Source organism: Etheostoma spectabile, chromosome 9, assembly GCF_008692095.1.
Source record: "Etheostoma spectabile isolate EspeVRDwgs_2016 chromosome 9, UIUC_Espe_1.0, whole genome shotgun sequence".
Lineage (NCBI taxonomy): Eukaryota > Metazoa > Chordata > Actinopteri > Perciformes > Percidae > Etheostoma > Etheostoma spectabile.
Window position 1 is genome coordinate 745,612 of NC_045741.1, and position 14,051 is coordinate 759,662.

Here is a 14,051-nt window from a genome sequence, read left to right on the forward strand (position 1 = left end):
ACAGTGGCCCTTTGATAGAAACAAGGAGGCTTCTCCATGTAATTACACTTGATCATGTTTGCATACATTATGTCACTCCCACAGTCTCTGTCACGCTCTTTGATTTTGGATGCTCCTCTTCTTAATCCACAAGTTAATTTTTTCAACCCCTTTCTTCTTCTTTTTTCCCAGGGACGGATGTATTTGAGGAGCAGCAGCAAAAATCCTGTCTAGTTTATCTGGAGGAGAGAGATAAGTGTTTTCAGCCTCTTTCAGGGAACGCGCATTCACCATTCCATGGATGTGGATGGTGGGGGTGGGTTGGGTGGGGTCTGTCTGTCTGGAGCGCACAGCTTTCACTCACTTCGAAAACTGTGAAAATGTCCCCTTCACACCTTTGGCAGCTCGGTCAAGCTCTGGCGCTATGTTAGTGGTGATAAAATGCCTGCATGCAGTGGCATAGTTGGAAGTGAGACGTGCAATGTTATCCAGAGGTGTTGGACTGACAAGTCTACAACGTGTAAACTTGTATCCTACAGTGACTCCTGACCCTGACCCTGTTACAAAAGCCTGGAGGAGAAACCACATGCAAGTTTGAGATGAAATTCAGCGGTACATTTGTGTAAAACGTAATAAAAGCACATGGAACTTGACATGAAAAATGACAAAACTGCAATTTATGCAACAAAAGAAACCATTTATTTGGGATCCGCATTGCCAGTACAAATTAAGAGACCATAAAACCTACACCTTTCAGCTATTTTTCTCCACAGAAAACAGGTTCTGAATTTGAATTAAAAAGACAATAGTTTTTTCATTCAATACCTTTTTACATACGCAGAGACCTTAAAAGTTAAAACCTGTCAAGAAAAAGGCTTTACAATTTCACTCTGAAATCCTTATAAAAAAGAAATCAACATTCAAAACACTGCAGTACGTTATTTTATTGAGAAAAAAAGACATGCAACAAATAAAACATTTTATGTTTTACAAATCGTTCATTTTTCTTTTCATGTCTCTTTTCCTTTTAGATTCAAAAACTAAAAAGCATCATTACATGAAGCTTCGATAATATTTGACAGGCAATGTAAAAAGTAGGGTTAAGCTGTTTTTTAAGGGGTGCAAAAACAATCCTTGTGTTTGCCTTGCATGGCCGGTGTTGTCAATTCACTCCAATGACTTCAGAAGACACGACTGAGGCAGGATGTATCACAATGGTGCTCAGCCCCTAGACTGTAATACTGAACAGGTAAGTCGAGGAGGAGCCGCTCTGAATAATTCAAATTAGTTTGTTCGGTTTAATCATGCCGCGGTTGACCTCGAGACAATAGCTCTGAAACAACCATGATTTCATACATGTGTAATAAATACAAACACACTGATAACTGTTAAAAAATCCTGTGGTTTTCAGGCTGTATTGTGACTGATTGGTATTTCAGGACCAAATTTTGTTTTCTATAAGGGTTCAGTTAAGCTGAAAACAATGCCAGAGGTAATGTTCACACTAACTTTTCACCTCACCTTCATTCAGACAGTAGCCATCTTGGAGACAGGCTAGTTTCGATCGTTTGAGCACAAAATAACAAGGACTTCACCTTAAATCCAACAGGAACTCATCAGGCTGCGTTAAAATGGCTACAGTGTAAATTCAAAGATGCAAAAAAAGAGTAAATGTGCATATCTACTGACTGTATATAGAGCATTCTTGGGGTAATTCACATATAATGGCATAGCATACAAAAGAAACAGCCCTGTAGCAAGGCAAAATAATATCCGTTACAGTTATTCACAAAATGGAGACAAAAATATATCCAGATAATATCTGGATTTGTGTGCCATCAGGGTATTCATTTCCGTTCAAATTTATATAAACATTACTGTATTCCAACTGCATTTTTTGGTTTTGAATACAGAGTACTAGAGCATTATCAGATGCTCACTAGTACCGTAGATAATAAAATCCTACAAGAAGAGGAAAAAGAAAATGTCAATAAAGCTGATCCCAATGTAGAGGATACAAATCTGCATTTTTTTGGTATCAAAGTATGTAAATGCTGATATCTCATGAGGACTATTCTAATCATGTATACATGTTGGACCACATACTATACTGTACATACAACAAAGGTCACAGATTTAATTTTCCATTTTGGATTGGTTTGTGTTGATGGACGTGATGTTTTTATTTATTTAAAAAAAAGAAGTGATGGGACTCTTGAATACTGAGAATTCAAACACTGGTTCTCTTTCAAAGATTCTGCCTAATGTTATCAGAGAACAGGAGTTAAGGGATAAGTAAAGTTTCTTTCAGCACTGACTGTATATAGAATTATATTATGTTACAATCCCAAGCATTCAATGGGACATTTTAAGCACACACAATATTGTTTTGCCTCCACACCAAGTATATAAAAGGAAAAAAAGAAAATTCTTATCATCTGAAGAATTATTTAATTTAAGCATCTAATTTATAATTCTCTGTAATCTGTGCTCAAAATGTCCCGTCACACTCTCAGGATTATCACACAAATATAATTCCGCGAAAGAAACGGAATTTCAGAGAAAATACATGCAATGTGTTCCCAACAACATGGTACCTAAAAATCTGAATTACAATTTTTCTTTTGGATTTAGTTATCAGCAGTATTTGGCTTTACTGATCTCACTGACACACTGACTGACACATATGTCTGATCATGTACACTCTCTTTCTTATATGACTCCTATAGTTGTAAAATCATGAAATTGTTTTTTCTTCAACATTTACAAATGTTAGCTTTTGAGTTCAATCATTAAGTGTTATTGTGCTTTAATACATATTGACGTGCCATAATTGCGGCTAATGTTGTCATTGATTTAGTGTTTCAGGTCAATTGTTCTGAAGATGAACTCTTGCTTGCGTAGAAACTGTGAATTTTTTTGCATTACTGTACTGCATAATAAAATATATAATGCCTTGTATGTCGTTGTAGAAGTTCTGAATCAAAATTTTATATATCGAGGCTGACTACTTGAATATTAACTGACTAATATGAATGGACTAACATAATAATACTTTACAATGTATGGCATTAAAAATAGAAGGACATTACATAAAAAAACATTATCAAAATTCACCTCCAGGGTTGAACTTTGGCACTATAGATAGACATAATGTGTGAACACAGAGGTCTTACGACAGGGCATGATGTGTTGTACAATGAAATTCCAATAATTATAAAAAATTGTAAAACCGAAGCATTTGAAATTCTGTTTTCTCTGTTGTTATGTCGAATAGAGGTAGTGTGGAAGCATTTAAATTTACAAGACTTGGGGCATTATGCTGCTAACTGTGTGCCTACTGAGTGAATATATAATGTAAGAGAAATACAAAGAGGCAACATGGACATTGAGTGGAAACTGTACAAAGTGTGGATGTGAGTCCCTTATGCAGGCTGCTAACGGTGCTGCAGTAGTCCAGATAGGAAAAGTTAAGTATTTGTCCGTAAATGTCATCCCTCATCCCAACTGTGTCCTGCCATGTGACTACATACAGTAGGTCACGTGGGGTTTTGGGAAATGTGGTTGGGCGTGCAGTGGTGGAAGAAGTTGGAAGCAGAGGACCGAGGAGTGACGGGGGGTTGAGGATCAGTTGGAGGTGTCAGAGTGAACGCTTCCGGGTCCTTCTGTGGGCGAAGTCACTGATGAGGGGGTCGGAGCATCCTGCCAGCCACCGTTTGCCTGAGAGAAAAAAGGAAAGAAACAGTTGGGGGGGGGGGGGGGGGGGGGGGGTGTTACTTTCATATTCATTACTCAATGCAGCTAGGTCAAACACAGTGAGGTACAACAAATTAAAGGCCTGAGGGCAAGGTAGTGTATGAGCACAACATGGAATTCTGGGATATTTTCAGCTACCACACAGTCACATATAGCCTTAAGCCAAATTGCCCCCTGGATTGAAGAAAAAATCTTAAATTACAGCTACTATTTCCAAATAAGACTGACATAACAAATAGAAAATCATGTTTTCGCCCAAGCAGAAATAGAGTGAACTACAGTTTCTCTCCCCGCACACTCAAATCTATATAATGAAAAAAAATACACAGAAATGTTTTGTTCAAAGACAAAATCCTGTACAGCTTCAGTCAAAAAACAAGTATAATCAACATCATATGCACTAATTATGATGCTGACAGCAGGAAGTAACATACAATAAGAGCTATGATGGGCCTATCCACTACCAGAGACAGGCCTGTGAAAGAGCATTTCGGATATTAATAGTAAGTTTAAAGCCGTCAGAAAAACTGGAAATGGTCCTCGACAGCCTTTCATTTCAAAGCCTGTTATTTCAGATGGCAGTAATCAAAAGTAGAGGGGTCAGATTGTAGAATGTCTGACTTGGATGGCTCTTTGCCTGTTTCAAAATTGTAGGCTAATTACAGTTGTAATCATCCAATATTTTTTTAAATTTCAGATAAGATATTTCCTTTAACTCTATATGTATCTGTATCTAATAAACAACACATATACAACAGAATTTCTCTGGTCCGATGTTGAGACCCAACATGTAGGAGACTTCGAGGGCTATGTACTGGCATTTTTAGATATATACATACGTATATATATATATTTTATGTTGTAAAAAACAAAGGTGAAATAAACCCTTTAAAATTTATAATTTCTATAGTATAATTTATTTGGAGCCCATCTGTGCTCTAAATTTTGGGACCTTAAACAGGCCAGAAAAGCTTGAGAACTTGATGACATATAGCGTTCACCGTACAACATTAACAACTTTGACAGAGACTACCACTTAGAAAAATTGTTTTTATCAAACAAAACCGAGGAGCTCATATTTACAGGCGAGTGGCGAGTGGAGAGTCAAAATTTGTTAACTTGCCTTAACTACATAAATCACAGGCAAACAGCCTGGCAGACAGATATCCCGCTCTTACATTATGCATTGCAGGACTTCTTTATATGGTTTAAAAATGAATAACAGCATACTGTGGCAGTGTAAGATGTGGTAGAGCAAGCAGGCGTCCAAGGAGAACCATATTTTTGAGGTCAAAGGACTGAAAAAGAACAGGGCCTGAATACATTAGCAGCCTCGCAGGGTTAGCACAGCTGGCTGTGGGATGCACTCGAAGCAGCCAGCAAGCCTATTTGAATAAACATACATGTTTTTATATGGGAGACATTTCATCTGATTATCATATGGCCACTGAGGCACGACAACGACAGTGGAGGAACCCAGCCGCGGCTGTGACCGTCCTCGTCCTCTCAGCGCGGCTCGCTGTCAGGGCCATTAGTGTGGCAGGAACATGATCTGAGCAATGCGCTTGGATTGCTGTCCCAAGTCCACACTCTGCTCTCCTTGTGTCTGTCTTATCGATTTTCCCCTTTACGACACAGCTTGTCGCTGTGAATTTCCCTACTCTTTGCAGCCGCCAGCAAGCAAACCCCCAACCCCTTCTTCACAACCCCCACTTCTACCCTGAACTCTGCTGCAAAATAAGACAAACATGAGGGGAACACACCCCTATGGCACATGAGGAGTTGTTTCCAGTGGCGTAGTGTTTTATTTTTAGCAAGACAGCGCCGTTGTCTTAAGAAGATTTTATGGGAGCTTCTGGCTCTGGGGCTGCTAATCACAAGTCAGGTGGTTTAAGGGATATGAAGTCCAGTGCAGGAGGTGTCACCTGTTTGTGCAGTTCGCTCACGGCTGACTGTACGTGGCTGCAGGTGCTACACCATACCTGATCCAACATGACAGGCTCAGACGGCAGCTCTGCATGTGTGTGGCTGACCACACGCCTGTGTACGTTGGGCAGCGTGCTGCCCGTGGCGCAAGCGATACGGAAGCAATCAACTAGGTAACCATGGAATAGAGACAAGTCCTACTGAGTGGCATTCTGAGCCCTATGGCTTTGAAATAATTGGTGGGGAGAGAAAAAAAAAAAAATCCTTACATTGATGCCCTGCGGACTGTACATCTGGTTGGCTGTGAGTCCTTCACTGTATCCTCCTGTCTGACTGATAACATGGCGAAGGGTATCCACCTGAAACATTCCAAAACAACAAACATAGCAAGGTCAGAGTCCACTCAGTGTAAGCACAAGAGAAAAGAGCAAGGGATGACAAGATGATGAAAGAGACAACAAGAGTACACTGCTGCAAGTATATCCTTGGAGACAATTAGGTCCAATCAAACCTAAAGGAAATTTAGGTTAAAAAAAAAATCTTTTTGTTTGTTTAAATAAAACCTATTCAAAATATTCTGTCCTTGGAACTGTGAAGAAGCTCTATATTGGAGCCAGTACAAATGTGGTCATTTTTTACAACAGAAATTTAAACTTGCCATAGCATGAACACTAGGTATAAATAATAACATTAATTATGGCTTTGTTCCATTTAGGTCCAAGTAAACTGTAAACTGTTGGGTTAGTTCCCCTTTGTAAATGTACAAGTACTGCAATGTGCTATGCATGACCAGAGTAAAACATACAAGAGGGCTTTCATGCATGCAAGGCGTAAAATATTTAAGTTAGCAAAATATTTTCACAGAGCAAAATGAAATGTTAAGTAAAATTCTGCATTCTCGCAATGTTAGAATGGAAGAAAACAAGAAAAGCTGCCATTATTCCGAGTTGGGATTGCTCACGCACTGTTCCAAGATGGTTATCACCATTGCTGGCCTTGAAGTTACGCCATATTCAGTAAGTAGGCTACATTTGATCTATGTGTTAGATTTGTAGCAGTTTGTTAACAAGTAAAACCAAATGCTAAAGAAACATGTATATCACCTTTATAACTAGCTATTTCTAGTTAAGTCATTACAATATTTGGATATGACATTAGTCTTATTAATGATAATAGTTACACCTGTGCCTGACATGTCAAAATGTCTATTGGGAAGTGAGGTGGGTCTGCCCCTGTCTGCTGTGCAGCTCTCGGCCCTACCTGTGACTGCACGTTGGCTCCCACCTGAGCCCCCTGGTACGAGTCCCCATTGAGAGACTGCACACTCATGAACAAGTCCCCGGAGTTTGACATGTTAAAAGAGCCAGCAGAACCTGAAAGGAGAGAGGGAGCAGTCGCATCACAGAGAGACAGAGTGCAAGCAGGGAAAGCAAGTTAGCGAGTCCAGGCAGCAGCCTGGATGAGCAGCATGCAGAGGTTAGCTAGCAGCCAGTCAGGCTCTGTTAAATGCAAGGAATGGAGCCATAGAGGAAACTAATGGACACACAGGACAGAAGAGATACAGCTGTAACCCGAAGTTTGTGTCCAAATTAGTATAAGCCTTTACCTCCAAACATATGAATAAGCAAGTAATGTTTACATTAGTGCTCATAAGAGGTTATAGGTTAGTAAGAATTGAAAATAAAAAATTTAAAAAGTAGTCCAAATGATCAATATAATTTTATTTCAGAGTCATCTACAGAAGAAGTCTCAGGATGCGTTTAGCTTAGCTTAGTGCAAACACTTGGGGTTGTTAGCTTAGCTCTGTCCAATGTACCAAAATGAACCTTCCGACAAACTCATGGGACTTTTGAATTTATTTGGTGACTACATGGTTAATTAGAATACGACAGATTTGAAGTAGTTTAAGAGTATATGTATTCACCTTTTATAGACCTAAGTTAGTTGCTTGCATCAGCTTCCCAGACTTCTATGCTAGGCTCAACATGTTTCCTGTTCTGACTCCTGCTAACACGGTACGTTTCTCAAAATAATAAACTGTAGCTTTAAAAGATAAGGCTATCAATATTCTTTTTTTTATTGTCAACAAGTCTCCTAAAAAGACCAAAATTAAGTTAATAATTAATTTAAGTAAATTCCGACTTTGCTACCCTATCAGTGGTATACAGCACCAATCCTGTTTGTTTCTATTGAAGATGAAAATCTTGGATCATAAATGTTTTTCATAAATAAGTTTTTTAAAAGATTTAGTAATTTCCTAAAACAGTGTGTTGCTGTAGTTTTTTTGCACTTAAACAAAAGAAAATTGTGCATATTTGATTAACTATTACATATAATTGGTATTTACAATATTGACTCAATAAAGAATACAGTGGCCATGCTCATGGTAAAGCACCCTGTCTCCTAAAAATTAATTCCCAAACAAATACATCTAAATTGCATTCTTAATTAGGTTTTAAGGGAAACATATTTTTTTCTTTCAACACATGGGTAACGTTGTGAATAGGGCTGGGCAAATTGGCCAATAAATAATATTGCAATATTTATAGTGAACACAGATGGGAAAGTAGAGTCGGGCTAAGGGCTAGGCTAAAGCTTACTCTTTATCTGCTATCACTACCCAACATGTTCCTTGTCAGTTGTCTCTAGAGAACTAAATGGATGAACTGCGATCAACAGATCACCACTCATGAATGGATTATGGACAGCAGCATCATGATTTTTATGGAAACATGGCTAGTATACCATATCGTAGTAATTTACTTCATCCTACGTAGAACAAGCTGCGATACATCAAGTATATTTCATATATAGCTCACCCCTAGTTGTGAATTTAAAAAGAATAGCTTGTCAGGTTTATTACTTAGTTTAATTGTTATATTGTTATTGGTATAGAATATCACCCGACTAATCCTTTGTATGTCAGTACAACAGAACATAATAAATACAAAGTTAAATAGCATGAAGCATATGGTTAATTGAGATGAAGACAAAAGGACAGTAAGCATAAGTAGAGGCATGGGGCTCAGGTTGGCTTATCTCTGACACAGCTTTGCTCTACAGGGGGACTTGCTCTTGTTAAGGTGAAACATATAACCTGTTCAATATAATAATGGTGCATTACCATGTGATAGACATGTCCCTTGTACAAGAACTGCCTTTTTGTTAGTCCTAATTCTTTCATTTGTTACAAATCACCAGCACCAGCATTTAAATAGCCTAAGTCTAATTTCCTGCAATAGTTGTTTAGTTGTAGTAATGCACAGAGAGGAGGTACATGTCTACTAGCTGAGCAGAGCCAGGGACTTCCTGTCTCACCTGCAGAGTTTGGAGTTGAGGGTGAATTTGCTTGGCTTCCATGTGAGGATGCATTAGCCGCATTCACGGCAGTTCTCGCAGCGTACATGTTGGCTTCTTCCTGGAACTTACCAATGTTTTTCTTGTATCTGATTCTTTTATTCCCAAACCAGTTGGAAACCTGAGCAGACAAACAAGAGAATGTAGTTTAATGCTCACGACATCTTAACATCCAGAGCCTCTCCACATTTAAGTGCAAGCATTCAGAGATATTAGGGTAGTCTTTAGCTTGCATTGCCTTAATGGCATGTGTTACACTGCAGAGAGCTTTTGTCAAAGGTAGGGACTACATAGACTGGTGCTGTGAATCCACATTAGTGCCAGAATGGAATGATTGCCAATAACAGTCTCATTATGTCACCATGACTGCAGCTATCATCAGAACTCACGCAAGCACCAATCAGTCAACATCCGCTAACACCCATTACTGCTAATGGACTCCCAGATGAAGCGAGGGGGGTAATCCCAGCGCTAATGATAAACAACATTAAAATGAAAACCAAATCAATCCTGCAAAGTTTCCAATACACAGGGTAGGTAAACATTCTCCTTTAATATGGCCAAGAAACGGAAATTCTACAAATCATTCCGCCGCTGGACAGCTTCCACAATCAGGTCCGAATGCATCTTCAAATCATTTGCTAGAAATTAATGAAACCAATTGAGAAAACAATCCATTCCCAAATGATGGATCCCAAACAGAAACTGCTGTTTACCTTGGTGTTGCTTTCCTTATTATCAATTCTCACAGATTTGAAACAACTTGAGTGCTAGAATGCAAAGATGAAAAAATAAGGTGCCTAAATATTTGACTCTTGCTTGCCAGCAGCATTGGCACAAACATTACAAGTATCTTTAGATGTTTGGCCAGTTACTGTAAGATTTATAATAAATCATCATTGTACTTTACATGCTGTAAATTACTTCAGTGCTAATTTTCAGAAAAAGGTCTTAAATTACTGAATTAATAGTTTTGTCAAATGTTTTGACTGGGTTTGATGAGTAGCAAAAAACATACATTTTATAATCACATCAATAAAATAAATAAAATAAGTTTGTAAAACTAAATTCATTGTGTCACAGATTACATAAGTACTTTTACCCACTCTGGATTTTGTATATTTTGTCTCTTATAAGAAAAATATACGATTATATAAGAACTATGACAGCAGTGTTGTCCTTAGCTTGCGCTACTTCAATAGAGGTAGGTACAAAGAGTCATTAGTCAAAAATAGATTTGTCTGGTTTGAGTTACAAGACAACAAACTCATGACATGGCATATTTATACTTTAAATCATTTGTTGTCTCAATGAAAGGTACTGCTGAAAGATTAGAGGAGCTGTCTGTACTCATGACAGTCAGAAAACTTATTATTAGGTTACTTGTCAAGATGCTCACAGTTGATTCATATTATAAATTGTGTTTGTCTCACTCTTCTATGTACAGTAGTTTTCCTACAGGTGGTGTAGTTTGGAATGCTCTGATCTGTGGTGTACCTGGGCAACTGTGATGGCACACTTCTTTGCCAACTCTTCTTTAGCCTCCTCGCTGGGGTAGGGGTTACTGAGGTGTGAGTAAAAATACTCGTTCAGGATCTCTGTTGCCTGCTTGTTGAAGTTTCGTCTTTTCCGTCTGCAGAAAGAACATAAGGAAGTTAAAACAGAAATACAAACCAGTTTACGTTAATCACAACATTATGGAATCGATCACGATGTGCATTGCTTTCAAACACTGTTGCTGTCTTTTTTGATACTACTGCTAAGAGTCACTAAAGTCTCTAAACTTAATTTTAACCAGAAATGATAAAAATGCCTTTTAAGAATAGAGTATCATCTACACTCTATTTTGTACTAACGTAAACCTACCGTTCAAGATGTAAGCTTGATAGGAGTCTGGATCAACGCAAGTACATTGCCAGGATAAGCCTCACAAGCAAAGCTTGTCCTAGCCTACCCCTCCCCTACGGGAGACAACAACAACAACCTCCAAGCTTGCAAACTAACTTAACATGCCAAAAAAGAAATGGGTCTTGCAAAGACTAGGCAATTTGTGACTAGTTGGTCTTCTAATAATGTGGTCTCTTTAGGTCTACCAGGTCTTATGTTGGATAAGTATTACTTTTTGAAAACTACTAGAAACTTTCAATTTAGCTGCAATTTCAGACACATTTTGTTCGGACACAAGAAGAACAATTTCGCCCAGAACGGCTTTCCTAAAAGAATTGGCCTTGGCAAAATACTCCATAGGAAGCCAGTATGATCTACTCAAAATCTATTAGTTGTTCAAAAATGTAAATAATTACTAGTCTTTAAGTCAAATTTGAAAAAAAGACTTTAATAACAATATGAGCCAATTAGATAATCAAGTATCATTGCAAAGAATGTACTGGGTAAACATTTAATAAATGATGAAAACAACACAGATAGTTAATTATTAATTAAGCTACTTTTAGATTAAGAGATATGTTTTAGGCATTTTAAGTTCTTGAACCTTGTGGTTTGAGGTTAGCCAACATAATCAATAGTTATCAATTATTAATAACCTGATCAATAATCCATAATTGAGCTTCTTTTGTTGAACAAAATGGGTTTTATATATATATTACTTCAAATTATTTTGGCCCGCAAACCTATTTTAGACACTTTAGGACAGCACAAGCTGTAAACAAATTATTGACATATGAAGTTTTTGTGCATGTTTGCGCAACATTGTTTATTTACACATTCGGCAGACATATGACAACATTTGAAAATGTGTTTCTGGCCACTTGATTAAAGTACAACATTCACTGAGGGAACTGTCTACCTCATTAACCCCCAAATGCTCCACTATGTTCCCCAACTAGTTGCTAACTGTATCTTCCTGCTGTTTGGTGTTGGACAGGTAGTGTACAGTGGGTTTATCAGAGCTTTTTGCTGAAAACAGCTGCCCGCTGTGGATGGGAACAAGGCTGATGAGAGCTGTGAGACTGAACCAAAACAGTAAAGTTGGGCCTGTAAAACCAAAACATTGAGCTGAAAGATCCTAAAAAGTTTTGTACACAGCTAACTCAGTTGCAGTTAGGTGATTATTCATCAATTGAGTTCATCACAATCAGTGAATATCACACATGTAATTAGATCCATTGTTAATATTAGCATATTTATTAGAGCAGCTTTAAAGCAAGCATCAAAACAGTATTGTTTTCAACTTCAAAGAGAAGGAATAACTGTGTCTAGTATCTTAGTATCCCAGCATACTAAAAAACATGGCAGCACACCAGGCTGCATTGATCAAACATGAAATAACCCCACCCCACTCACACACACACACACACACACACACACACAAACACACACAAAAGCAGACAGATATCACATGCTGATGCCCATTAGTTGACTGACCCTCTATCTCCAGCACCTATCAGGTCATGTCTGCATGTGCCACATCTAAAGAGGGCTTAACATAAGCTGCAGGGAAACCCCGTAAAATCTCTATGCATGTATCCACCGGTGTGGAGATTTGTGCTAAAATCTCTGTCCTGTACTCTGAAGCCTGCTTGAGAATATGTAAATGTGCACAGCGTGAGCTCCAGCAGCCAGTAGATTAATCAGCGGTGCCGAGCATGGCAGTGCCTCTCAACCAGTGAAAGCTTTCCTTCCCCTTCCCCTCTACACCACCACAATCATTTGCAAGAGAATAGATAGGGAGCTTTGTAAGGGAGCACATGCCTCATTTAAATGTTATGCCTCCAACTAAGACTTTGAGTGACATTTATCCTTGGAAAAATGTATGCAAATCCAAAGCACGCATCCAAGGGAACAAGCGATTACATTAAAAAAGGGAAACAGTTAGCGTCATGGAGTACGCAGGAAAACTCTTATTGGCCGGTGTTGCTGGGTATGCTGGTCTAAGTAGCAACCATACATGCAAACCAGCCCAGTGTGTGTGGTAAGCATCAAAATAGCATGTCTTACAGCATGTTTATTGCATGATAGGCCTCCTACATCAGCTATTCATATGGATATCAGGCTGAGCAGGAAGCACACAATGATTTGCATTGTTGTTAAGTTGGGAGGTTATTTGCAGCATGGAGCGTGGTGTGTATGGAAATGTGCACACACGTATTGTATACAAAGATACACACCTGGCATCAAGGAAGCGGGAACGCAGGATCATGACAGCCTCGCAGGTGCTTTGCTTCAGTTGCATCTGGATGGAGCTGAACTTGCGGTGGATAATGTTCACCATACGTTCAATCTCTTTGGGCGAAATTGGCCGCGTGCGTGACTGCTCACGCAACAGGTTCATCACATGGGTGGTGAACTCGTTACATGCCTGTGAGGACACACACACACACACACACACACACACACACACACACACAAAAACTCTGAATAAGTCTTTAATTTGTCAGTGTGGCTATATTAAATTCACCACCAAGGAGGAACATAGGCACTGATAGATTTCATATTTAACACAAGTGGTGATGGCAGTGTATTAGGGGAACCAATGACAGCTGCTCCCTTCTCAGACACAAACTTTCACAGCATAGCCACCCTGAGAGACAAACATGGCACAACGTTTCATTCATCCCCCCTGAGTGACGCGTGAATCTGCCACAATATCACACTCCGACTGTGCGTCTCTTACTGTCTCCTCTTCTTTATTTCTTCTTCTACTGTTGGTCTTTCTCTGGATTTAGCTGTATCAGGCTCTGTCTGGATCTAACATTAAATTGAAAGGTATGCTATTGTAATGAATGCATCGGTTATCAAGGCAATGAGAAGAAATAATCCCCCCTTAAGAACAGCTGTTCAAGATTTTACTTGCGATACACACAGAGACCCTCAACATACTACTAATGCTGGACTATTCTAGGCTGTAAACACAATCTAGGAAGAAGGTAATTCTTACTGAGACCGATATTTATTGAGGAACTACTTGAATCTACAATGGTTGCCACATGATTTAAGGTTGATCCTGCCTCGGTAAAGAGTAAAAGCCTTTATTAAAAAGAGCAAATGAAAAGTCGGAAGAAATTATATGAAGA

At 38.8% G+C, this 14,051-nt stretch overlaps 1 protein-coding gene across 3 annotated transcripts in view; it reads right to left on the reverse strand.

Moving 5' to 3' along the window:
• Positions 1 to 655: 655 nt before the first annotated feature.
• LOC116695584 (pre-B-cell leukemia transcription factor 1) overlaps positions 656 to 14,051 on the reverse strand; it is a 63,917-nt gene continuing 50,521 nt past the window's right edge. The window contains exons 4-9 of one of the 3 annotated variants that reach the window (XM_032525923.1): positions 13,146 to 13,336; positions 10,516 to 10,651; positions 9,091 to 9,139; positions 6,922 to 7,034; positions 5,931 to 6,020; positions 656 to 3,699 (exon numbers count right to left, since the gene is read on the reverse strand). In XM_032525923.1, coding sequence (XP_032381814.1) covers positions 3,607 to 3,699; positions 5,931 to 6,020; positions 6,922 to 7,034; positions 9,091 to 9,139; positions 10,516 to 10,651; positions 13,146 to 13,336 — 672 coding nt within the window. In that variant the 3' untranslated portion in view covers positions 656 to 3,606. Of the gene's footprint in view, positions 3,700 to 5,930; positions 6,021 to 6,921; positions 7,035 to 8,979; positions 9,140 to 10,515; positions 10,652 to 13,145; positions 13,337 to 14,051 lie in introns of all 3 variants that reach the window. The other 2 variants (XM_032525922.1, XM_032525924.1) reach the window with 2 other exon arrangements.